Source organism: Emys orbicularis, chromosome 1 (assembly GCF_028017835.1).
Source record: "Emys orbicularis isolate rEmyOrb1 chromosome 1, rEmyOrb1.hap1, whole genome shotgun sequence".
Classification (NCBI taxonomy): domain Eukaryota; kingdom Metazoa; phylum Chordata; order Testudines; family Emydidae; genus Emys; species Emys orbicularis.
Window position 1 is genome coordinate 110,892,203 of NC_088683.1, and position 24,846 is coordinate 110,917,048.

Consider the following 24,846-nt stretch of genomic DNA (forward strand, 5'->3'; position numbering starts at 1 on the left):
CTAAGAGCCTGGTCCACTACTGCATTATTCCTATTTTACATCGGTGAGTTCAGTGGTGTTACACTGATATAAAACTGGACCAACGCAACGATGAATTGGGCCCTCAGAGTCAAAGCTGATGTTTATTGCCACCCCTCACACAACCAGGTTCCAGAAGAAAGGAGAGTAGCAAGACAAGCAACTAACAAGAGAGTGTAAGAATACATGTGTTACAGTCAGTTATTCTCTGCTTTACTTTACATCTTCCATCTCCTTGGCATGGAAATTACTCCCTTGCAGTCACATAACATTAGGTGAGTGTAACTACATCTGGGAATGTCTGCATCTAGGAAAATTCAAGTCTATTGGAATAGAATTTACATCACCGTAAGCAACACGACTGAATTTGCCCCATTGTCGTTTCCCCCACCTCCCCACCCCCTTTTCCTTTACAAACAGTTCTAACAGTTTTGCTTGAATTTGGTGCTTGGGCTAGTGAAGGAATTGTAGCCTTGGCTAGAGCATGGTATATGAGAAACCAGGGCTGTGAAGGTTTCCTCTGTGCAGTCCTCCCATGGACATCACTCCTGATTTGAAGTATCCTCTGCTGTTCCTTGGCCCTTCCCTGTAATTCTGCTAACCTATATAATCTGAGCTGGATTCTCTTCTCGTGTATGCCAATTTTACCCCAGTGTGACTCCACTCACTTAATTGAAGTTGCTCCTGGCTTACATACGTGTAAGTGAGAGAAGAATTAGAGCCACCGTCTATCTCTGTGTCCATCATGGGTTTCTAGGCACTAAATAGAAAATTGAGAAGCAAATGAATATTTGCATCACACATTGATCATCTCTTAGTATCCACATCCCACTACTTCTTCCCTGTGTCCTGATATGTAACAACCCCCTGACATTTCAACCCTGTGTGCTCTCAGTGAACCTCAGTCTTGACCTGAAGGGTGGTGGACCACCCTACAACTCTGATAGTATACCTCATTTTTCTTTACCTGTATACCCCCAGCTGTTTCCATTCTGGGTCTCTCCTGAGTAGAATCTTTCAGTGATGCCAGATTGAGTGTATTTTGTTATGTGGACCAGCATCATCAAGGAGGCAACTATCAAATACCTTTTCACTTCACGAATGGTGACTCCTTTAGACACTTTCCACCCAATGTAGTAGGTGCTGTACAAACACAGAACAAAAAGATGGTCTCGGTCTCAAATTGCTCACACTCTAAGTATTTTATTTTAGTGTTCTCTATAAATGAGCGATGCCCGTGAGTCACAGTGGTAAAAAGTTCCTTCAGTGAATATGCCTCACTCTCTGTATTATGCATCCAAGGAATGCAGCACACATCACCACAGAGCTGGCTTTTAGCTGAGCTACATGTTAACATATGCCCATGCGCATAGCAGGGAAAAAACCTACAGAACAACCATTTAATAGTGTTCTTTCATAAAGTTGCTCCTGTCTGTTTATTTGACATTTTAAAAAAATGGCCCTTCTAACAAATGGAACTTGAATACAAAAATGTAATGACATTTATTCTCACAGCTGCCAGCAAACTCACATGCACCATGAGTCATTCCAGATGTGGATAAAAACAAAGTGTGCCTATGAAAGCAAGTTCGCTGATCCCTAGGAGAGTTGGTTTAGGGGAAGAGCTGCTACATTGACTTCAATAGCACTCAAGAGAACAGACAGGTTCTTCCTTTGGGGTGGGGAGGTAGTTGTCTCTTCCTGAAAAGGAAGCAAGGAAACAAATAGCTAATATACAGATAGAGAGATTTTAAAGTAAAGGATGCACTGGAAGACTTTGCTACTGCTGCTTTTCTATTATAATGCTCATGCCACTGTGAGCCCGAGGTGGAACAGAGGTAAGATTTAAATATTACAAACAAAAACTATTTATGGGAAAACTCTGAAATTGCAGAATGGCTCTGACATTATGATTTTTTTTTTCATTTGTCACTCTCAGCTCTTGAATTTTTTCCCATTCACAGCAGGTTAATTAAAAAACAAATCTTCTCACTTTCTTTCTTCTTCCCCCTTCTATTAAAATAAAATTAGAGGCAGCTTTTTCATGACATGAAATCCAGAAGAAAAACCTTGGCAGCCACAAGGGGCATAATTCTATCTTCGCTCCTGGGCAGGTGTTAGGGGTTTAAAAGAAGTAGCTACATAGGGCAAAAATTAAAATACCTGGAGGATACAGGGCACCTAAGTAATAGGAACTCTGAGTCTGGGGGACTAGCATGTTTCATATACAGAAAGCTGTCAGTATGAAGCTACATGGCATTACCTATGTATATTTATACTTTTTTCCAGTGACTTACAAAGTAAGTGTGTGTCCAGCCAATTCAGGAATTACCTTATGTGGCCCCATCCAGTATCTTTACTAATGATTTTTTTTTTAGCTTTCTCTTTTTCTTTATTCTCTTCACTGGAATTTGGCTGTGGTTCTGTGACTGCTTTGGTAGCACTGTCTGGAATGGGGAAAGGAAACACCTCCTAACAGAATTTTTTGGGACTGAACCTAAACCCACAGACTTTTCAAGGGAACTTTGGCACCAATGAAGTACAAGTTAAATTTATTATTCAGCCCGCCCCCCCCCCTCCTCCTTCTGTGGGCTTGATTCCTTTCTAACTGAGTCTGTGCTTTATAACAAGAGTTGGATTTTTGAAGGGGCATCAGTGAGTGAAGTTGGATGAGACTTTAACTCTTCTCTAGGAGGCAGTATTGCCTAGTGGCTAGCACACTGGGCTAAGACTCAGAAGACCTGTGCTCTATTCCCAGCTCTGTCACTGGCTGCGGGGCATTGAGCAAGTCTCTTCGGCTCTCTGTCTTAGTTTCCCCATCAGTAAAACGGGGATAGTGATACTAGCATCCTTTGTAAAAAGTGCTTAGAGATCTACCAATGAACAGCACTGTATAAGGCATTACCTCATCTCTGTGACACTTTGATAAGGGGATAAAAAGGAAATAAAAATTATGCATTGCTTTGAAATAAATCCTACCTCTGGGTGGATCAGGGCATCTTGTCAGGACCAATGTCTTTGAAGTAGAGAGGACAAAAATTATTACTATATGTTTAATGCCCTTCTTTGTTTTTATTGATTCAATTACTTTAATTTATTGAATTCACGTAATTACTAAAGTCCAAGGATCATGAACAAAATGTGGAGGGAAAAAGAAGAGGGCCCCATTCTCCCCCTAGTAGCTTTTAGAGAGTGGTAATGCTGAGAGTTTTAACTCCATTTTCTTGCACATTTTTGGGGCGAGAATAAGAGTGGCACTGCCTGGTGAGCCCTACAGAAAAGAGGTAGGAAATCCAACTCCCACCTGCTGGTGTAGGGGTATCATCTGGAGGCAAGGGGCTTCACTGGGATTAACCCCTGACTCTTCACTGGCACCTGGCCCTCTCAGCTTCATGGCAGATGCTGGAGCTGTTTCCAGGCGCTCTTGCTACCATAGCTGCCCCAGGAATTCCTGCCCCCCCACCCATGAAATACCAACATGGCAGTCCCTCCCTTAGTGGAAACCTGAGAATAGAGTGTTGAGCTTTACATCTTGCCCTAAAGGTCAACAGACTTGGGCTCTGTCAGAGCAGTGGGGGAAGCCAGTTTCAGTCAGGGGCCTTCCATTAAAAATAACCTGTCCTCAGTCCTAGATGGTTAAACCTGGAGACTGCTAGCTTGAGCACCATCAGCTGTTAAGCTCAACTGCCATGACTGTGAATAAGAGGGGGTGGGATGGGGTGGGGGGAGGAGCTATCTCAGATGGCCAGGACCCGAACCATTCAGCAAAGCCAACAACCTGCATGGCATCTGGAAGTGAACAGAATGATGGAATATGTTCTTTGGGGTTCATACCTCTTCACAGAGAAGCAGGCACCTTCCAGCATCTCCTGTAGCTTTCTAGTAGTCTTCCAGAGTGCCCCATGGTGGAGCCCATTACACAATCCAGTCTCAAAGGGACAAAGGCATGAATGACAGTAGCAAGATCCTGGAGTGAGAGAAATAGTTGCAACCAGATGTAGATAAGGCAGGAAAAAGCCCCCTTGGCCACCAATCTCTGTGTGTGTGTCTAGGAGCATCTGGGAGTCCAGATGAAAACATATTTGTATCAATAATGAAGACAGGACACATCCTTAATATACACTCAGAATCCTTCCCTCAACCCACAAGCATCCCCTCCGTCTTTTCTGAGCAAAACCTCAGCCAGCTAACTCTCATCCAAGTCCTGATCTAGGCTTGGCACTGGGAATGCAAAGGCAGCACAGCATCTGGATCTGATGAAAACCTAGAGCTGAATATCATCTGCATACTGACCGGTAGCATGAATTGTTTAAAGCAAATACTCCCTCACAAAACAAAAAGTCCCTCGTTAGTTAATAGTTGGCCTTCACAGTAAAGATGAGCATTGGAGGTTTGGGTAAAACGGTACCTGGATCAGAATCCCACTGTCAAGGATTTGGCCTGTCTCTGCTCCGAGATAGCGATGGGCTACGATGAGAGACATTTAGTTAAATCTCTGAACTTTGAGAGCTCTTATAAATGGAACCTAGGGTCTGAATCACACTGTAACAGAGCACTGGGCCTTAGGTGCATGTGTACATCCAAATGAACTTGTTACAGCCTCTAAGCTCTTTAAAATAGGGTGCTGTAGTCACAAGCACATGGCTAGGAGTGAGCACATGACCTGCAGGAACCCAAATCTAAATCTTTCTGCCCCTGCAACAGGAGAGACTTAGGGAAGCCTTGGGGTGGGTCTCTCCATAGTAGACAGGAATGGCTACCAAAGGGAGATAGCATCTCCTCTCCCCTCCCAGCTGTGGTGGAAGCTGGGTAAGCCTTGGGAGGTTAGTACTCAGTAGCTTGAATGTATTTGCTCTTGTTTTTGAGCGCTTGTTTGAAAATAAAGCCAGACCTGAGGAAAGGGTCTTGGGCTGAATGGTTGGGAGCTTTATTCTACTTCCCCCTCCTGGTGAGTTAGATCACTGGTTGGTGTGCACTATTCTTAGCCTGGGCTTTGCCAAAATTTAAAAAAAAAAAGGCAAACATACATCTTTCTTTCTTCTTGCTCATCCCTATTCTACAGTAATGTTTGTAGTGCCATATGGAATATCATACCCACTCTGTCTCATGTACCTGCCCATATCCAAATGTGAGATGTATCAGGAGGTAGCCGTGTTAGTCTGTATCCACAAAAACAACATGGAGTCTGGTGGCACCTTAAAGACTAACAGATTTATTTGGGCATAAGTTTTCATGGGTAAAAATCTTCACTTCTTCAGATGCATGGAGTGAAAATTACAGATGCAGGCATTATATACTGACACATGAAGAGAAGGGAGTTATCTCACAAGTGGAGAACCAGTGTTGACAGGGCCAATTCGATCAGGGTGGATGTAGTCCACTCCCAATAATAGATGAGGAGGTATCAATTCCAGGAGAGGCAAAGCTGCTTTTGTAATGAGCCAGCCACTCCCAGTCCCTATTCAAGCCCAAATTAATGGTGTTAAATTTGCAAATGAATTTTAGTTCTGCTGTTTCTCTTTAAAGTCTGTTTCTGAAGGTTTTTTTGTTCAAGAATAGTTACTTTTAAATCTGTTATAGAATGTCCAGGGAGATTGAAGTGTTCACCTACTGGCTTTTGTATGTTACCATTCCTGATGTCCGATTTGTGTCCATTTATTCTTTTACGTAGGGACTGTCTGGTTTGGCCAATGTACATAGCAGAGGGGCATTGCTGGCACATGATGGCATATATCACATTAGTAGACGTGCAGGTGAATGAGCCCCTGATGGTGTGGCACATGTGGTTGGGTCCTCTGATGGTGTCGCTAGAGTAGATATGGGGACAGAGTAGGCAACGAGGTTTGCTACAGGGATTGGTTCCTGGGTTGGTGTTTCTGTGGTGTGGTGTGTAGTTGCTAGTGAGTATTTGCTTCAGGTTGGGGGGTTGTCTGTAAGCGAGGACTGGCCTGCCTCCTAAGATTTGTGAGAGTGAGGGATTGTTTTCCAGGATAGGTTGTAGATCATTGATAATGCGCTGGAGAGGTTTTAGCTGGGGGCTGTACGTGATGGCCAGTGGTGTTCTGTTATTTTCCTTGTTGGGCCTGTCCTGTAGTAGGTGATTTCTGGATACCCGTCTCGCTCTGTCAATCTGTTTCCTCACTTCCCCAAGTGGGTATTGTAGTTTTAAGAATGCTTGATAAAGATCTTGTAGGTGTTTGTCTCTGTCTGAGGGATTGGAGCAAATTCGGTTGTATCTTAGGGCTTGGCTGTAGACAATGGATCGTGTGATGTGTCCCGGATGGAAGCTGGAGGCATGTAGGTAAGTATAGCGGTCAGTAGGTTTCCGGTATAGGGTGGTGTTTATGTGACCATCACTTATTTGCACTGTAGTGTCCAGGAAGTGGATCTCTTGTGTGGACTGGTCCAGGCTGAGGTTGATGGTGGGGTGGAAATTGTTGAAATCCAGGTGGAATTCTTCAAGGGCCTCCTTTCCATGGTTCCATATGATGATGATGTCATCAATGTAGCGCAAGTAGAGGAGGGGCTGTCAAGGCTGTATCCCCACTTTGAACTTTAGGGTACAAGTGTGGGGGCCTGCATGAGGACTTCTAAGCTTAACTACCAGCTTAGTTCTGGTCCGCTGCCACCATTCCCTTCCCTGGGAAGCTTTGAGAACCTTTTCACCAATTCCCTGGTGAATACAGATCCAAATCCCTTGGATCTTAAAACAAGGAGAAATTGACCCTTCCCCCCTCCTTCCTTTCACCAACTCCTGGTGAATACAGATCCAAACCCCTTGGATCTTAAAACAAGGAAAAATCAATCAGGTTCTTAAAAAGAAGGCTTTTAATTAAAGAAAAAGGTAAAAATCATCTCTGTAAAATCAGTATGGAAAATAACTTTACAGGGTAATCAAACTTAAAGAGCTCAGAGGACCCCCCTCTAGCCCAGGTTCAAAGTATAGCAAACAAAGATAAACACTCTAGTAAAAGGTACATTTACAAGTTGAGAAAACAAAGTAAAACTAAGACGCCTTGCCTGGCTTTTTACTGACAAGTTTGAAATAGGAGAGACTTGTTTAGAAAGATGGGGAGAACCTGGATTGATGTCTGGTCCCTCTCAGTCCCAAGAGCGAACAAACCCTTAAACAAAGAGCACAAACAAAAGCCTTTCCCCCCCCCCAAGATTTGAAAGTATCTTGTCCCCTTATTGGTCCTTTGGGTCAGGTGTGAGCCAGGTTACCCGAGCTTCTTAACCCTTTACAGGTAAAAGGATTTTGGAGTCTCTGGCCAGGAGGGATTTTATAGTACTGTACACAGGAGAGCTGTTACCCTTCCCTTTATAGTTATGACAGGGGCGCTAGGAGATGATAGCTAAGGAAGCGTTGTTCTAAGTCAGCCATAAAAATGTTGGCATACTGTGGGGCCATGCGGGTACCCATAGCAATGCCACTGACTTGAAGGTATAAGTTGTCCCCAAATCTGAAATGGTTGTGGGTGAGGACAAAGTCACAAAGCTCAGCCATCAGGCGTGCTGTGGCCTCATCAGAGATACTGTTCCTGACAGCTTGTAGTCCATCCTCATGTGGAATATTGGTGTAAAGTGCTTCTACATCCTGAAAACACCATGCTGGCCACCATGGAAGATCACCAATGGATTGTAGTTTCCTCAGGAAGTCGGTGGTGTCTCAAAGATAGCTGGGAGTGCTGGTAGCGTAGGGTCTGAGGAGAGAGTACAAATTTCCAGATAATCCTGCTGTAAGAATGCCAATGCCTGAGATGATGGGGCGTCCAGGGTTTCCAGGTTTATGGATCTTGGGTAGCAGATAGAATACCCCTGGTCGGGGCTCTGGGGGTGTGTTCATGTAGATTTGTTCCCGTGCTATAGCAGGGAGTTTCCTGAGCAGATGGCGTAGTTTCTTTTGGTACTCCTCAGTGGGATCAGAGGATAGTGGCCTGTAGAATGTGGTGTTGGAGAATTGCCTGGCAGCCTCCTGTTCATAATCCGACCTGTTCATTATGACCACAGCACCTCCTTTGTCAGCCCCTTTGATTATAATGTCTGAGTTGTTTTTGAGGCTGTGGATGGCATTGCGTTCTGTATGGCTGAGGTTAAACTTATGGGGCAAGTGATGCTGTTTGTTCACAATTTCAGCCTGTGCACGTCTGCGGAAGCACTCTATGTAGAGGTCCAGTCTGTCATTTTGAGTGTCAGGAGGAGTCCACGCAGAGTTCTTCTTCTTGTAGTGTTGGTAGGAGGGTTTCTGTGGGTCAGTACACTGTTCAGTGGTGTGTTGAAAATATTCCTTGAGTCGGAGACGATGAAAGTAGGCTTCCAGATCACTGCAGAACTGTATCATGTTCATGGGGATGGTGAGGCAGAAAGAGAGTCCCTGAGATAGGACAGACTCTTCAGCCGGGCTAAGTGTGTGGTTGGATAGATTAACAATATTGTTAGGTGAGCTGAGGGTATCACTGTTGTAGCCCCCTATGAGATGGGGACATCTTACAATGCAGGACAAAGATTGACTAGGAGCAACATTCAGAACAGCTCAGTGAGGAGCTTGAATGGAGATGAGGCACATTTTTTTTACACATCTGAAGTTTTCTATAGCCTCAATTCCACTGCTTGGCATTCTGCTTTCACTAATTTACTCTGAGAAACAGCAAGATAATAACAGGTCTTTTGCAGCAAATGTAATTTTGGATCCATAATGAGTGATTCCCCAGCCCCCCTGTAATAAGGTACAAACAAGAGGTGAGATTATTACAGATGAGCTTGAACCAAAACTCTAGAGCTGCACAGATGTGCAAAGTGGCCAACTTCCAGTAACTATAGAAACCATGGGCCAAATTCTGTTGGTTTTTTTTCCATAAACCAGTATAAATCTGGATTAACTCCATTGACTTCAATGTAGTTGAGAGCAGAATTTAGCTCATTATCTGTATTCTTGGAATTGTTTGGTTTTATAGTAGAAACCCTAAAGCCAGGCTTGTTTGCACATTTCAATTCACTTAGTTATATATTATTAGCTTTCAGAGCTTCCTGATCAGAATCAAATACCACACAGCCAATGAAGTGTGTTTGTAGTGTGGGTCTCTGGGTGGTGAAGATGCAATATGATTCCTCGGGGGTGAGCTTCCTTGGACAGCGAGGAAGCAATTGTGTCTGTAATTTCACCCACCATTGAAGGCTGGGGGAAGGAGGAATGGAAAATGTAAGGTTGGAAGAAGGTCAAGGTTTTCTCACTTGGTCCATACACATTGCTATAAATCTCTCCTCCCATTCTCTGCAAAAGTGGATCATCTATAATTTCATAAAGCTATGGACGTATTTATTCCCTGGATACATTTCCTGTGTTTGCCACTGGGGAGAAAGGATGCCCGTCTACCTTGATTTCCCCAGAACAGTCCTAATTCTTAGTGTTTCATCTAGTGCAGGGGTAGGCAACCTTTCAGAAGTGGTGTGCTGAGTCTTCATTTATTCACTTTAATTAAAGGTTTCGCGTGCCGGTAATACATGTTAACGTTTTTTAGAAGGTGTCTCTCTCTAAGTCTATATTATATAACTAAACTATTGTTGTATGTAAAGTAAACAAGGTTTTCAAAATGTTTAAGAAGCTTCATTTAAATTTAAATTAAAATGCTGATCTTACGCCGCCAGCCTGCTCAGCCCGCTTCCAGCCTGGGGTTCTGTTCACCTAGGCCTGCAGCAGGCTGAGCGGGGCCTGTGGCCGGGACGCCGTCTGGCAAGGGGCTGGCAGCTGGGACCCCAGACCTGGGGGGGGGGAGTTCAGGGGTCAGGGAAGAGAGTGTGGGGCAGAAGGCTGGGTGTGTGCGGGGGATTCAGGGGTCAGGGCAGAGGGGTGGGGGGGTTCAGGGGTCAGGGCAGAAGGCTGGTGGGTGTGGGGGTGCAGGGCAGAAGGCTGGGGTGCTCGGCTCATGGGGGTGCTCCCAGCCCCCTGCCCTGAGCAGCTCAGGGCAGGGGGCTGGGAGGGATATGCCCTGCTCCCCAAGGCCCATCCCTACCTTTCTCTGCCTGCTCTATGGAGCAGCGAGCACGCTGCCGCTCGGCTCCGCTCCGCTCCCCCTCCCCCTTGCAAGGGCCATCGCCGGCAGGGAGAGGGAGGGGGAGGAAGAGAAGGGGCCGAAATGCACCACGCTGTGCGAAGAAACGGGGGAGGGAGGAAGCTTGGCTGCCGCAGGACCAAGCTTCTGCCCCCTCAGGGGAGAGCGGTGAGCGGGGGGGCTGAGTGGGGCGGGGAGCCGGGACCCCCCCCTCACCGCTCTCCCCTGCGGAGGCAGGAGGCAGAAGCTTGGTCCTGCAGCAGCCAAGCTTCCCTCCTCCCCTGCTTCTTCCCCCAGTGTGGCACTTTCCGGCCCCTCTGCCCCTCCTCCTCCTCCTCCTCCTCTTCCTCTCACCGGGCAGGCAGCATGCCACTCAAAATCGGCTCGCGTGCCGTGTTTGGCATGCGTTCCGTAGGTTGCCGACTCCTGATAGTGTTCTGGCAATATAGGTATTGAACCTGAATGAACCATTGTTCAAGTCACTACCATTTCGAGTTACATGCTGCTGCCTATAGTGCTGCCACAGCTGCAGAAAACTGGTTGCTTTCTGGAGCCAAGTGGGAGAGGGATGTGTGTCCATGCCCAACCGGTCATTTCACACTTGAGGTAGGGTTTAATTCTTCATCTGATCCATGACCAGAGGTCCATGCCAGGTCCATGGTGGTCCTGCCACATGCACTGTCTATGTATTCCATCCTGGCAAGAGTACAAGGTGACTCACCAAAACTTTTTATATTACTCTCCTCTTTCCCACCCTGCTCCATATTGCAAATTAAACCTTGCCCACCTCCTTTCTGCAGCAGCCTCTAGGATTCCTTGCTGACAGTAATACTCATCACTTCTGGCTTGGATGGCGCAAGCAAAGGGAATCTGGCTTGAATACCGCATGTAATTACCACACAAATGGACACACACACCCAGTAGCCCCACGTGTACTGGGTCATGGTTTTGGCTTGTACAGAACATGATGATGATTGTAAAGGTCTGGCCCAAGAAGGAAAATAAATCATACCAGTTGGTCTTGGAACAAGAGCTTTTTAAATGCAGTGTCCTTTTCGCTTGCTCTGATTTCCATAGAGTATTTATTATCTGATTCATAAAAAAGGTATATACAACTTTGAAGGATTTGAAATATTATGAAACTTGGCCAATTTTCTATGCTCGTATGTAAAATTTGCTCCTTCTTACACAATAAAGCAGTGTTTCCCAAACTTGGGACACCGCTTGTTTAGGGAAAGCCCCTGGCGGGTTGGGCCGGTTTGTTTACCTGCCACATATGCAGGTTCTGCTGATCGCGGCTCCCACTGGCCGCAGTTCACTGCTCCAGGCCAATGGGAGCTGCTGGAAGTGGCGGCCAGTAAGTCCCTCGGCCCGCGCCGCTTCCTGCAGCCCCCATTGGCCTGGAGCAGCGAACCGCAGCCAGTGGGAGCTGCGATCGGCCAAACCTGCAGACGCAGCAGGTAAACAAACGGGCCCGGCCCGCCAGGGGCTTTCCCTAAACAAGCAGCAGCCCTGGTTTGAGAACCACTGGGCTAGTGGCTAGAACATTGGACTGTGATTTAGGAGACCTGGATTCTACTCCCAGCTCTACCACCGGGCTGATGGGTGACTTTGGGCAAGTCACCTCACCTCTCTGTGGCTCAGTTTTCCCATCTGTAAAATGAGAATATTGATTCTTTTTCTCCTTTGAAAAGTTGTTTGAAATGTACTGATGAAAAGTGCTATATAAGAGCAAGTTTTTAAAATTTGATGTCATACAAACAGTGCCTCTACAAACACTTAATAGACTTAAATAATAGACTTGCAGAATCAAATAAAGAATAAATTTTAAAATAAAAAATGACCAAAAGGAGAGAGAGTGAGTATAGAAAAGAAAAATAATGGGGTGGGGAAGGTGGGGAATGTATTTTCAGGTGGGCTCTGAAAACGGAGTGAGAGTTGATGAGGTAAAGATCTACAGGGAGGCTGTCCCACATGGCAGATGGTTCACAGGAGAAGGCTCTTGCATCAGCAGTGGTGAGAATGTGAGTTTGTAAATAAAGAAGACTATTGCAGAGGGAGCAGGCAAGGGACTAGAGAGATCCTGAGGTAGGATAGAGCAAGCCCAGACAAGGTTAAAAAGGGGCCAGATCCTGATCCCCATTCAGGCTGCTTTGTATAACCCCAGCAGCAGAAAGTATTGGAAAGCCAGTGGACTTAATCCTTGGAGAGTTTTACCTACAAAGGAAATCTCCTAGTGGTGTAGAACTGGCATAGCAGCTCTATACCAAACCCCATCTCAGCATGTTGCTGGCTCTGAAACAGCGGGGCCATGGGCAGCCAGATTTAAGTCAGAGAAGCCTTTGTTCCAGAAAGGTGGTAAAGGCTGCTTAAAAAAAAAAGCAGGTTGAGCATTCAGTGCAAGCCTGTTGCAGATGAATCAGGGTATGTCTACACTACGAGAGTAGTTCGATTTTACTTAAATCGAATATGTGGAATCGATATTACAAAGTCGAACGTGTGTATCCACACTAAGGGCAGTAATTCGACTTTGTGAGTCCACACTAACGGGGCAAGCGTCGACATTGGAAGTGGTGCACTGTGGGCAGCTATCCCACAGTTCCCGCAGTCCCCGCTGCCCATTGGAATTCTGGGTCGAGCCCCCAATGCCTGCTGGGGAAAAAAATGTGTCGAGGGTGGTTTGGGGTAACTGTCGTCATCCAACCGTCACTCCCGCCCTCCCTCCCTGAAAGCGCCGGCGGGCAATCATTTCATTTTGCGCGCTTTTCTGGTGAGTGACAGCGCAGACGCCACAGCACTGCGAGCATGGAGCCCGCTGCGACCATCGCTGCAGTTATGGCCGTTGTCAACACCTCGCACCTTATTGTCCACCTTTTCCAGAGGCAGATGCTGAGAAATCGGGCGAGGAGGTTACGGCATCGCGGTGAGGACATGAAGTATGAGAGTGGCACAGACCTCTCGCGAAGCACGGGACCCCGCGCCGTGAACATCATGGTGGCAATGGGTCATGTTGATGCTGTGGAACGGCGATTCTGGGCCCAGGAAACAAGCATGGACTGGTGGGACCGCATAGTGCTGCAGGTCTGGGATGAATCACAGTGGCTGCGAAACTTTCGGATGCGGAAGGGAACTTTCCTGGAACTTTGTGAGCTGCTGTCCCCTGCCCTGAAGTGCAAGGACACCCGGATGCGAGCAGCCCTGACTGTCCAGAAGCGAGTGGCCATAGCCCTCTGGAAGCTTGCAACGCCAGACAGCTACCGGTCAGTCGCGAACCACTTTGGCGTGGGCAAATCTACCGTGGGGGTTGCTGTGATGCAAGTAGCCAACGCAATCGTTGAGCTACTGCTGTCAAAGGTAGTGACCCTTGGAAACGTGCAGGTCATCATAGATGGCTTCGCCGCGATGGGATTCCCAAACTGCGGTGGGGCTATAGATGGAACTCACATCCCTATCCTGGGACCGGACCACCAGGCCAGCCAGTACATTAACCGAAAGGGCTACTTTTCAATGGTGCTGCAAGCACTGGTGGACCATAGGGGACGTTTTACAAACATCAACGTCGGATGGCCGGGCAAGGTTCATGACGCTCGTGTTTTCAGGAACTCTGGTCTGTTTAGACGGCTGCAGGAAGGTATTTACTTCCCGGACCACAAAATAACTCTTGGGGATGTGGAGATGCCTATAGTGATCCTCGGGGACCCAGCCTACCCGCTAATGCCCTGGCTCATGAAGCCCTATACAGGCACCCTGGACAGTGAAAAAGAACTCTTCAACTACCGTCTCAGCAAGTGCAGAATGGTGGTGGAGTGTGCTTTTGGACGTCTCAAGGGGAGATGGAGAAGCTTACTGACTCGCTCTGATCTCAGCGAAACCAATATCCCCATTGTTATTGCAGCTTGCTGTGTGCTCCACAATCTCTGTGAGAGCAAGGGGGAGACCTTTATGGCGGGGTGGGAGGTTGAGGCAAATAGCCTGGCTGCTGATTACGCCCAGCCAGACAGCCGTGCGATTAGAAGAGCCCAGCGGGACACGCTGTGCATCCGGGAGGCTTTGAAAGCTAGGTTCCTCAGTGAGCAGGGTAACCTGTGATTATTAACTTTGTTTAAAGAGAAGCTGAACCTGCCCCCATTTCTTTACCCAGTTTATGTTGACTATCCTCTGCAGCTACATACCCCGTTCACCCCGTCCCCCCCCTTCCAACACACGTTTAAAAATAAAATACATGGAACTTTGTTAATGAACACCTGTCTTTATTACGGGTTTCGCGGTAAAGGGTTGAAACTGGGACGCAGACTGTGGTGGGGAGCGGGCGTAGTGATGGAAAGAACGATTATAAACTCGAGGAATGACAGGCTCCTGCTCCTAGAGCAGTCCACAGTGCTGGACTGGTTGTTTCAACGGAGCCTGCCACCCCTCCTTTTTGGGACTCTGTGTGTGGGAGCTATGTGACTTTGTGGCGGGGGAGGACGGTTACAGATCCACTGCTGCGTGGCTCTGTGATCCAGGATAAGGACCGCTGCATAAGATCTCTAACCGCCCTCCCCCGCCACAAAGTCACATAGCCCACCCCCACACAGAACATGAAAACCACCTCCCAGACTGAACAGGGTGCCTAGTGACTGCAATGTGTGTGTGACCTGCTGTTGAACCTGCCCCCGTGTCTGTACCCTGGTAAAGGTGACTGTCCTCTCCAATTACCAACCCCCTTCCACCCTTCAAACACACTCTCCTGTAAAAGAACATGATGGAAACAGTAATTAACAGAAACGTATTTTTTATTAGCAACTACACAGTTAGGGGATGAAACTGGGACGGGGGCTTGGGTGAGGCGGGAAGGAAAGGACTTATCAAATTTTGGGGAATGAGAGCCTTCTGGTACTCGAGCAGTCTGCAGGGGTGGAGTGACAGTTTTCACGGCCCCTGCCGCCCCTCCTTCTTGGGACTTTGGGTGAGGGGGGTATGGGACTTTGTGGCGGGGGAGGGCGGTTAGAGATAGAATGCAGAGGGGGCTCTGTCCTCCTGCCTCCGGTCCTGCAGAACAGCCACAAGGCGCCGGAGCGTGTCTGTTTCCTCCCTCATTAGTCCAAGCAGCGTTTGAGTCGCCTGCTGATCTTCCTGACGCCACCTCTCCTCCCGTTCAATGTGTGATCGATGGATTTGGGACATGTTCTCCCTCCACTGGGTCTGCTGGGCCGCCTCGGCTCGGGAGTAGCCCATATGTTCTGAGAACATGTCGTCCCGTGTCCTTTTCTTTCTACGCCTAATCTGCGCCAGCCTCTGGGAGGGGGATGCCAGGGTAGGTCGGGAGACAGTCGTAGCTGTGGGATGGGAAAAAGGGAGTGAATTCCTCACAAAGATAATTTTTTGTGAACAATGAACATCGTCTTTCTCTGTGAAGAAGACCATGCACAGCACCTATCACATGCGCACTCAGGACAAGGTCGAATTTTCGGCCTTCGCATTCAGTGCCTGGGGTCTTGCACTGGAGATCAGACAAGCGGGGCAGGACAGCGGAATTTGGGTAGCAGGCTGACATGGTAAGCCGTAGACTTTTGGCTGCTTAAAACTTAAATGATAGCAGTGCCCTCCTTTCACGTTCAAAGCAATGCTCCTAGCGTTGGCCAGTTCCTGCTGCTGGCAATCCGGCAAGCATGAACTCTGCCCCTGTCCCACCCCCTCGCGGCTGTCCCCGGGAAAGATCCCTGTATGCTGCCCCTCTCCCGCCTCCACCGCCTGGCTATAAACCGCCGGTTACAGTTCTGTAAAGGAACAGGCAAGCAGTCCCAACAGTAACATTCCCCTAATTCAAAGCAGGTCACCATGAGCGACATCACTCTGCTGAGGATTTCTGGGACAGAGAAAGACCGCATGCTGCGTGAAAGCCAGCAAAAACCAGGGCTGTATGCCGCCATGCTCTGCAAGGCAATGATCCCGGAGTACTTGATGATAGCCTGGCGTGGAAAAGTTTCCTACCACGGAGGACCCAATAAGGCCGCTCTCCCCAGGAACCTCATGCAAAGGCTTTCCAATTACCTCCAGGAGAGCTTCGTGGAGATGTCCCATGAGGATTTTAGCTCTATCCCCGGACATATAGACCTTCTTTTCCAGTAGCTGCACTGGCAAGGACTAAAAAGTAGAGCGCCTAGGGCAAACTAATCATCATAAACCGGACATTGTTTGATTCTTTTGCAGTAGTTGCACTGCCAAGGACTAAAACGTGAAGCGCCTAGGGCAAACCAATCATGAAAAACCCATTGTTAATATTGTTAATATTCCTGTTCTGTTCAAAATAAATGTTTACATGTTTTAAACACTTACCGACTGGTCCTTCCCCTGATTCTGTGTCCGGGTTAACGCCTGGGGAGGGTTGGTAGGGGATCTCTGTGAGGGTGATGAACAGATCCTGGCTGTCGGGGAAATCAGCGTTGTAAGCGCTGTCGACTGCCTCATCCTCCTCATCTCCTTCCTCATCTTCCCCATCCGCTAACATCTCCGAGGAAGCGGCCCTCGACAAAATCCCATCCTCAGAGTCCACGGTCAGTGGTGGGGTAGTGGTGGCGGCTGCACCTAGAATGGAATGCAGTGCCTCGTAGAAACGGCATGTCTGGGGCTGGGATCCAGAGCGTCCGTTTGCCTCTTTGGTCTTCTGGTAGCCTTGTCTCAGCTCCTTGATTTTCACGTGGCACTGCGTTGCATCCCGGCTGTATCCTCTCTCCGTCATGGCTTTTGAGATCTTCTCGTAGATCTTTGCGTTCCGTCTTTTCGAGCGCAGCTCCGAAAGCATGGACTCATCACCCCACACAGCGATCAGATCCAAGACTTCCCGATCAGTCCATGCTGGGGCCCTCTTTCTATTCTGCGATTGCATGGTCACCTCTGCTGGAGAGCTCTGCATCGTTGCCAGTGCTGCTGAGCTCGCCACGATGTCTAAACAGGAAATGAGATTCAAACTGCCCAGACAGGAAAAGGAATTCAAATTTTCCCGGGGCTTTTCCTGTGTGGCTGGTCAGAGCATCCGAGCTTGGACTGCTGTCCAGAGCGTCAACAGAGTGGTGCACTGTGGGATAGCTCCCGGAGCTATTAGCGTCGATTTCCATCCACACCTACCCTAATTCGACATGGCCATGTCGAATTTAGCGCTACTCCCCTCGTTGGGGAGGAGTACAGAAATCGAATTTAAGAGACCTCTATGTCAAACTAAATAGCTTTGTTGTATGGACGGGTGCAGGGTTAATTCGATTTAACGCTGCTAAATTCAACATAACCTCCTAGTGTAGACCAGGCCTCAGATAATAACCATCAGCCTGGTATACATAGATGGGACACCGCTGCTAGAGACAGGCCAGCACTAAAACCCTGGAGCTTCACACACAAACTTTAGGAGTGTTTTGGTCTGGGTCTGAAATTTGTGGATCAGTCTAATTTCTTGTTTAAAGTTCCATTTACTGAGTGCAAACCCAGCCTCACTGAAGTGAATGGGACTTTTGCCATTGATTTCAATAAAGCCAAGATTTAACCCATTATCTGTTACTCCATGTCCCATAGTAGGCAAGAATGATCAAAGACTTCCAGCACATGCATGAGGAATTGCTGGGAATTTGCTAAAGGTGTCTTGATCAGAAGTGGCATTAGCACTTTTGAATGCCATATGTGTAGGGTATATGGGTATCAGAAGGTAGTAGGGAAAGGAAGAATTGTTCCATGGAATCACAGAATAAAGGAAGGAATGTTTTCCCACTCAGCACTGAGTATACAGACCAGAGTTACCTGCAGACCTGCTTTGTGGAGAGGGGCACAGGCCAAAGTCCAAAATGATAAACTTCCATACAGGTTTCCTCCTCCCATCAAAAGGAAAGGCAGGAGCATTGGGCACACTTTCCACCCACCTTTCTCCATCCATTTCCCCTTCCCACCATTCTGAGGTAATAATAACTAATCATACTTTGTACTTATATATTGGTATGACAGCTGTTCCTTGGAGAGATCCTCCCCGTGGGTATTCTGCCTTTCTGGCGGTTGTGTATCTGCTGGAGCTGAGACATGGTCCCTTGAACCAGCCTCAGTCTGTTACATAACATGGGCTTACTAACCCATTAAGTGGCTTAACCTTTAAGAAGGAGCAGCTTTTATCCCCTCAGAGGTTCCGATGAGAGTTAGTGCTGTAATGATAGCCCGGTTGCTATTGTCTCATCATCAGTGTGGTGGTGATGGTGGGAGTTCAGTATTGGAATTGGGACCTGGATGAATGTGTGAAAAAGAAAAAAGTCGACTAAAATAAGAACAATTGCTCACTTTCGTTCCCACAGAGGGTTCTTTCTTTCATTAAAGCGTATGCTGGGGCATTTCTCGGCCCAATTTGCTGGCTACAGTTGGCAGCTCACCAACTCCCTTGAGATCAGCACTCGTTCCTTTCATTGTTTTGAAATTCTTCACCAGCCACAGTGATTTAGGTCACCAGCCACAGTGACTCAACATTGCACAAGCATCTCCACTTGGAGGAGTCATGTTGGCTGTTCCCCTCCCCTCCACCCCCCCCCCCCCAAAAAAAAAGCTGGGTGAGGAAAAAGAAAGTTCCTGAAGGGACAGGGCATGCTTGCTAGGCTGGAGACTCAGGTTGGATTCCCTGGGGAGTTCAAGTGGCAGGAAGATGCATTTCCAGGCCAGATACCCAAAGCTGCACTGTGGTGGCACATATATTGCCCACACCCTCATAATACTTGAGGAGTAGAATGCTGGGATTACATGATGACACAAAGTATTTGCATAGCTATGAACTTGTAAAGCTGCACTGACTTTGACCTGGAAATCTGCCTGCATGGGTGAGACATGGGTTAGAGTGGTGTGGTCTATTTTTGGGGCTTTAGGATAGCATGGACCAGTTCCCTGGTTTCTCCATTGTTTTGGAAACGGATATTATCTTTCCAAACTGGCAGTGCTTATATGAGCCAGAGGGGGGGTGGGAAACCACATACCTCTCTATAAAATGGACAGGCTGGGCAAGGGGAGTTGGGGAAAAGGCAGAAGATAGACACACAGAAAGACTAGAGGAGGGGCTGGAGGCAAAAAGAAAACGGAGCAGGTGAGAGGACAGAGGATAATGCATGAAAATAAAAGGGGAGGGAAAAGTAGAAGATAGAAGGAGAAACAAAGAATGTGATAAGTATGGATGGCGGGAACGATTAAAGCATACACAACTTTATGGCAATTGTAACCCACTGGTCAGTGTGTTAGGTGTTCCCCTTTGAGCCTAATCTACCGAGGATGTTGGTCTGTTACAGCTGCACCCTGTTCCTTCCCATGGGAGCCTGCTTCTTTAGCTTAAGAGGTCTTAGGGCAGGTCTTCACTACGGGGGGGGGGGTCGATTTAAGATACACAAATTCAGCTACGCGAATAGCGTAGCTGAATTCAACGTATCGGAGCCGACTTACCCCGCTGTAAGGACGGCGGCAAAATCGACCTCCGTGGCTTCCCGTCGACGGCGCTTACTCCCACCTCCGCTGGTGGAGTAAGAGCGTCGATTTGGGGATCGATTGTCGCGTCCCGACGAGACGCGATAATTCGATCCCCGAGAGGTCGATTTCTACCCGCCGATTCAGGTGGGTAGTGTAGACCTAGCCTTAGGCTCTTAGATCTGGAAGTACCCCGTTCATCCCCTTGTGTTGGCCATGCTGGTAGATGTTGCACAACACTGTTTATTCCTACCCCTGGAGAGAAGAAAAATAGTTGTTTTCTTGAATTTTTCTTCATGAAATGCAGTTTGTATTCCTGTGGGTATTGTTTGTGTCTCAAACAGGGGTAGGCAACCTATGGCACCTGTGCCAAAGGCGGCATGTGAGCTGATTTTCAGTGGCACTCACACTGCCCAGGTCCTGGCCACCGATCCGACGGGCTCTGCATTTTAATTTAATTTTAAATGAAGCTTCTTAAACATTTTAAAAACCTTATTTACTTTACATACAACAATAGCTTCGTTATATATTTTAGACTTATAGAAAGAGACCTTCTAAAAACGTTAAAATGTATTACTGGCACTCGAAACCTTAAATTAGAGTGAATAAATGAAGACTCGGCACACCACTTCTGAAAGGTTGCCGACCCCTGGTCTAACAACCAGCTAAAATAGAAAATTAATGTTAATATATGTAACTGTACTATTTATTGCCATTGTCCGTGGTTTGGCACTGGACAAACACCATTTCCAGTTACTCATTACTTTTTAAAATTGCAATATCGATGTTTAGGACATCATGCCATAACTGGAACCGTACATTTCTCATAATTGCGGGAACTTCTGCTTCTCCAGACCTGCATGCCAAGTTGGCAGAAAGTTCTGGGAGCCAGAAAGTCCAGTAATTATTAAAACACAAAGGGTTTTTTTTCTCCCTACCAAGTTTATAAACAAACAGAACCACGAGTTACAGGGGACTGAGTTAGTATAGCCTCTCCTTGGACTGGAAAGTTTAAGGCTCTGTCTGCACAGAAATGAAAGGGGAGAGAAAAGGGCACAAGATTTTTCTTTGCCCATGCCCCCCCGTGGAGAGGTTGGGTACAAATGGTGCTTGTGCTCAGGTAGCAAAAGGACTATGGAAATCCAGAGAGGACAGGAAATGGGTAATAATGTCATGGCCCTGCTTCTATACAGATCAGCAGAGCTAGCCCAATGTGGAACAGAGGGCACGCTGCACCCTGTCAAAGGGAGTCTCAGTGGCCATGCCCCTGGTTTAGATGAGTGAACTGCAGAACTGTCAGTTGTCCTCCATCAAACCTACTCAGATCAGTGAACAACAGAGACCTACTTCCTGGAAGTGTTTGAAGCTCACTTCTGCATGATCTAACTAACACAAAAACTACTCCCCACTCTCTCTCATCTATCTGTCCGCTCTCACTCATGCATTATTCTGTCTCTGCTCAAAACCAGCTCAGCTGCACAGGGCCAGGCTGGGTTTTGCAGAACCCTGAGCAAAGTATAATGTGTGTGGAATGAGGCGGTCTTCAGTAGCCCACGTAACGTACTTGGAGGGAGTAGTTGGCCATTGAGGAGAGGATCATGGCATGTGGCACTAGGGGTCTAGAAAGGAAAATGTGTCAGTTGTTAGTAGGGCATGTTGACTAGGCTGCTTATCTTTGTTAGGCCATAGGGTGTTGCATCTCCCATGCAGGAAGGCGAGACTGTAAGTGGGTGTTGCTAAGAGGTCATTAGTGTGTTGGCAAAAATGGAGTCTGCCACACAAGCAAGTGTCTCTCCACTCAAGTCTTTGCAAATCAATGCAGCTGATTGGACTTTTGCAGCACTAACAGTGAGTTAGAACATAAGAACAGCCATACTGGGTCAGACCAAAGGTCCATTAAGCCCAGTATCCTGTCCTCTGACAGGTGCCCCAAAGGGAATGAACAGACAGGTTATCATCAAGTGATCCGTGCCCTGTCACCCAATCCCAGCTTCTGGCAAACAGAAGCTAGGGACACCATTCCAGCCCATCCTGGCTAATAGCCATTAATGGACCTATCTTCCAGTAATCTATCTAGCTCCCTTTTAAACCCCGTTATAGTATTGGCCTTCACAACACCCTCTGGCAAGGAGTTCCAGAGGTTGACAGTGCATTGCGTGAAAAAAATACTTTCTTGTGTTTGTTTTAAACCTGCTACCTATTAATTTCATTTGGTGGCCCCTTGTTCTTGTATTATGAGAAGGAGTAAATAACACTTCCTACCACTCATGATTTTATAGACCTCTTAAGGAGGGGTGGCATATCCCCCCTTAGTCACCTCTTTTCCAAGCTGAAAAGTCCCAGTCTTATTAATCTCTCCTCATACAGAAGCCGTTCTATACCCCTAATTATTTTTGTTGCCCTTTTCTGAACCTTTTCCAATTCCAATATATCTTTTTTGAGATGGGACGAACACATCTGCACGCAATATTCAAGGTGTGGGCATACCATGGATTTATATAGAGGCAATATGATATTTTCTGTCTTATTATCTATCCCTTTCTTGATGATTCCCAACATTCTGTTCACTTTTTTGACTGCTGCTGCACATTGAGTGGATGATTTCAGAGAACTATTCACAGTGACTCCAAGATCTCTTTCTTGAGTGGTAACAGCTAATTTAGACCCCATCATTGTATATGTATAGTTAGGATTATGTTTTCCAATGTGCATTTCCAATATGCATTTATCAACATTAAATTTCATCTGCCATTTTGTTGTCCAGTCACCCAGTTTTGTGAGATCCTTTTGTAGCTCTTCACAGTCTGCCTGGGACTTAACTATATTGAGTAGTTTTGTATCATCTGCAAATTTTGCCACCTCACTGTTTACCCCTTTTTCCAGATCATTTATGAATATATTAAATGGGACTGGACCCAGTACAGGTCCTTGGGGGACACCACTATTTACCTCTCTCCATTCTGAAAACTGATAATTTATTCCTACCCTTTGTTTCCTATCTTTTAACCAGTTACTGATCCATGAGAGAACCTTCCCTCTTATCCCATGACTGCTAATTTTGCTTAAGAGCCTTTGGTGAGGGAACTCGTCAAAGACTTTCTGAAAATCTAAATACACTATATCCACTGGATCTCCTTTGTCCACATGCTTGTTGACCCCCTCAAAGAATTCTAGTAGATTGGTGAGGCATGATTTCCCTTTACAAAAACCATGTTGACTATTTCTCAACAAATTATGTTCATCTATGTGTGACAATTTTGTTCTTTACGATAGTTTCAACCAATTTGCCCGGTACTGAAGTGAGGCTTACTGGCCTGTAGTTGCCAGGGTCACCTCTGGAGCCCTTTTTAAAAATTGGCATCACATTAGCTATCCTCCAGTCATTTGGTACAGAGCTGATTTAAATGATAGGTTACAGATGACAGTTAGTAGTCCTGCAATTTCACATTTGAGTTCCTTCAGAACTCTTGGGTGAATACCATCTGGTCCTGGAGACTTATTACTGTTGAGTTTATCAATTTGTTCCAAAACTTCCTCTAATGACACCTCAATTTGGGGCAGTTCCTCAGATCTGTCACCCAAAAAGGATGGCTCAGGTTTGGGAATCTTCCTCACATCCACAACAGTGAAGACCGATGCAAAGAATTCATTTAGTTTCTCCGCAATGGCCTTATCGTCTTTTAGTGCTCCTTTAGCATCTCGATCGTCCAGTGGCCCCACTGATTGTTAGCAGGCTTTCTGCTTCTGATGTATTTAAAATTATTTTTGCTATTTCTTTTGGAGTCTTTGGCTATCCGTTCTTCAAATTCTTTTTTTGGTCTTTCTAATTATTTTGGTCTTTTCTAATTAGAAAAGTGTTGTGTTAGCTCTTCTAACCTCATCTTGGTTGGAAAGAGCTGTTTGCATTTTTTAAAATCTATTTGCAAAATACAGTGCATTTTGTGTGTGTTTGCGCGTGGTGTTGATGTTAACAATTACTTCAAGGATCATTTTCTAAATACAAATAATAAAAATAATCCAGAAAACTACCAATCACTATCTGAGCAACCCCTCATTGACAAACTGGTATGCACTACTCACTCTTCTTATATAGACATGCAGTATTAAAGCAGTGTGCATAGTCTGGTGCTCATGAGCAGCTCAACAATAACAAATCAGTATCCATTGTTATTTTATTTCTTTATTTGCATTGTGATAGTGCCTGGAAGCCCCAGTCATGGACCAGACTCCCTTGTGCTAAATGCTGTATAAACACAGGACAAAATGATGGTCCCTGCTCCGAAGGGTTTACAATCTAAGTAATAATCCAGTGTTCATGAGCAGCCCTACGTAAACAATTTAGTGAGCATATGAGATGATGGAAAAACAATCCTCTAAGGAAGCACATTTCAGCTGGAAGGATCTAGGCAGTTATCATTAATGAAAGGATAAATAACATTAATCAAAGTCTTTTCCCCCTAAAGAGGAACAATATGTTCTTTTAAATCCAAGCTATTTTATTCAAGGCTTTCTTCAGCCATTGTACAACTTCCCCAGCTCTAATAACCCCTAGAGGGTGGGTGGATATCAGGGCTGCACTCAATCCGTAACGCCCCAGAGTCTGCCTCACATGGAAGGAGCAGTCTCCTGAATTTGCTCTTCCTAATTTTATGACATCATGCCATTATCATTTTGGCCTAAATATTTACTTGGGTCATTTTTCTAGAAGTCAAAATCCATTTTACAAGTTCAGATCAACAAACTCCAAGGGAGGAGTGACTGGAGAAAGGGGATGCCTATCGCTGAATCGAATACACATCGACAAAGGCGGCAAAATCCACTCAGGCTGAGAGAATGTGAGATGGCACCTGCAGAGTGAAGTCAGGGACTAGAGGTGTTGAGACCCTACAGTTTTCATTTGTTTCAATGGGAGCAGCAGGTGCTCAGCAGCTTTTAGGATTGGGCCCATAGATGGATAATTGAGAGAAGTTCTGGTTATATTGTTGAGCACAACACTTAGCGAACATAAACCTCAACTCCTCCTCTCTGTGCTACAGAGATGGCCCCTTGGATGCCAGGGCTCTTTGGGTGACCTTGCGTTACTCCATATATGGCACAACATGATGAGATTTGTAGTGCAGTGTCTTTACATAAACTACACCAATGCTGACTTTAATGAGGCGATGCCTGTTTAGTTCATCTGAGGATCTATCCCAGAATGTCTAGCTGGCTTTAGCAATGCACCTTGTTTGAGTTGGCTTGGCTTTCTGCACTTGAAATCCTAATAGCAAGCCCAGTCTTACTTCAGACTTCAGCTTTCACTCATTGGGATATGAAACCAGAAATATCT

At 46.4% G+C, this 24,846-nt stretch overlaps 1 protein-coding gene across 1 annotated transcript in view; it reads left to right on the forward strand.

The window, feature by feature from the left end:
• The first annotated feature begins 1,780 nt into the window (after positions 1-1,780).
• The window catches only part of FAM180A (family with sequence similarity 180 member A), a 38,015-nt gene continuing 14,949 nt past the window's right edge, over positions 1,781-24,846 (forward strand). The window contains exon 1 of the mRNA XM_065399554.1: positions 1,781-1,856. Within this exon, the coding sequence (XP_065255626.1) occupies positions 1,781-1,856 (76 nt within the window). The remainder of the gene's footprint in view (positions 1,857-24,846) is intronic.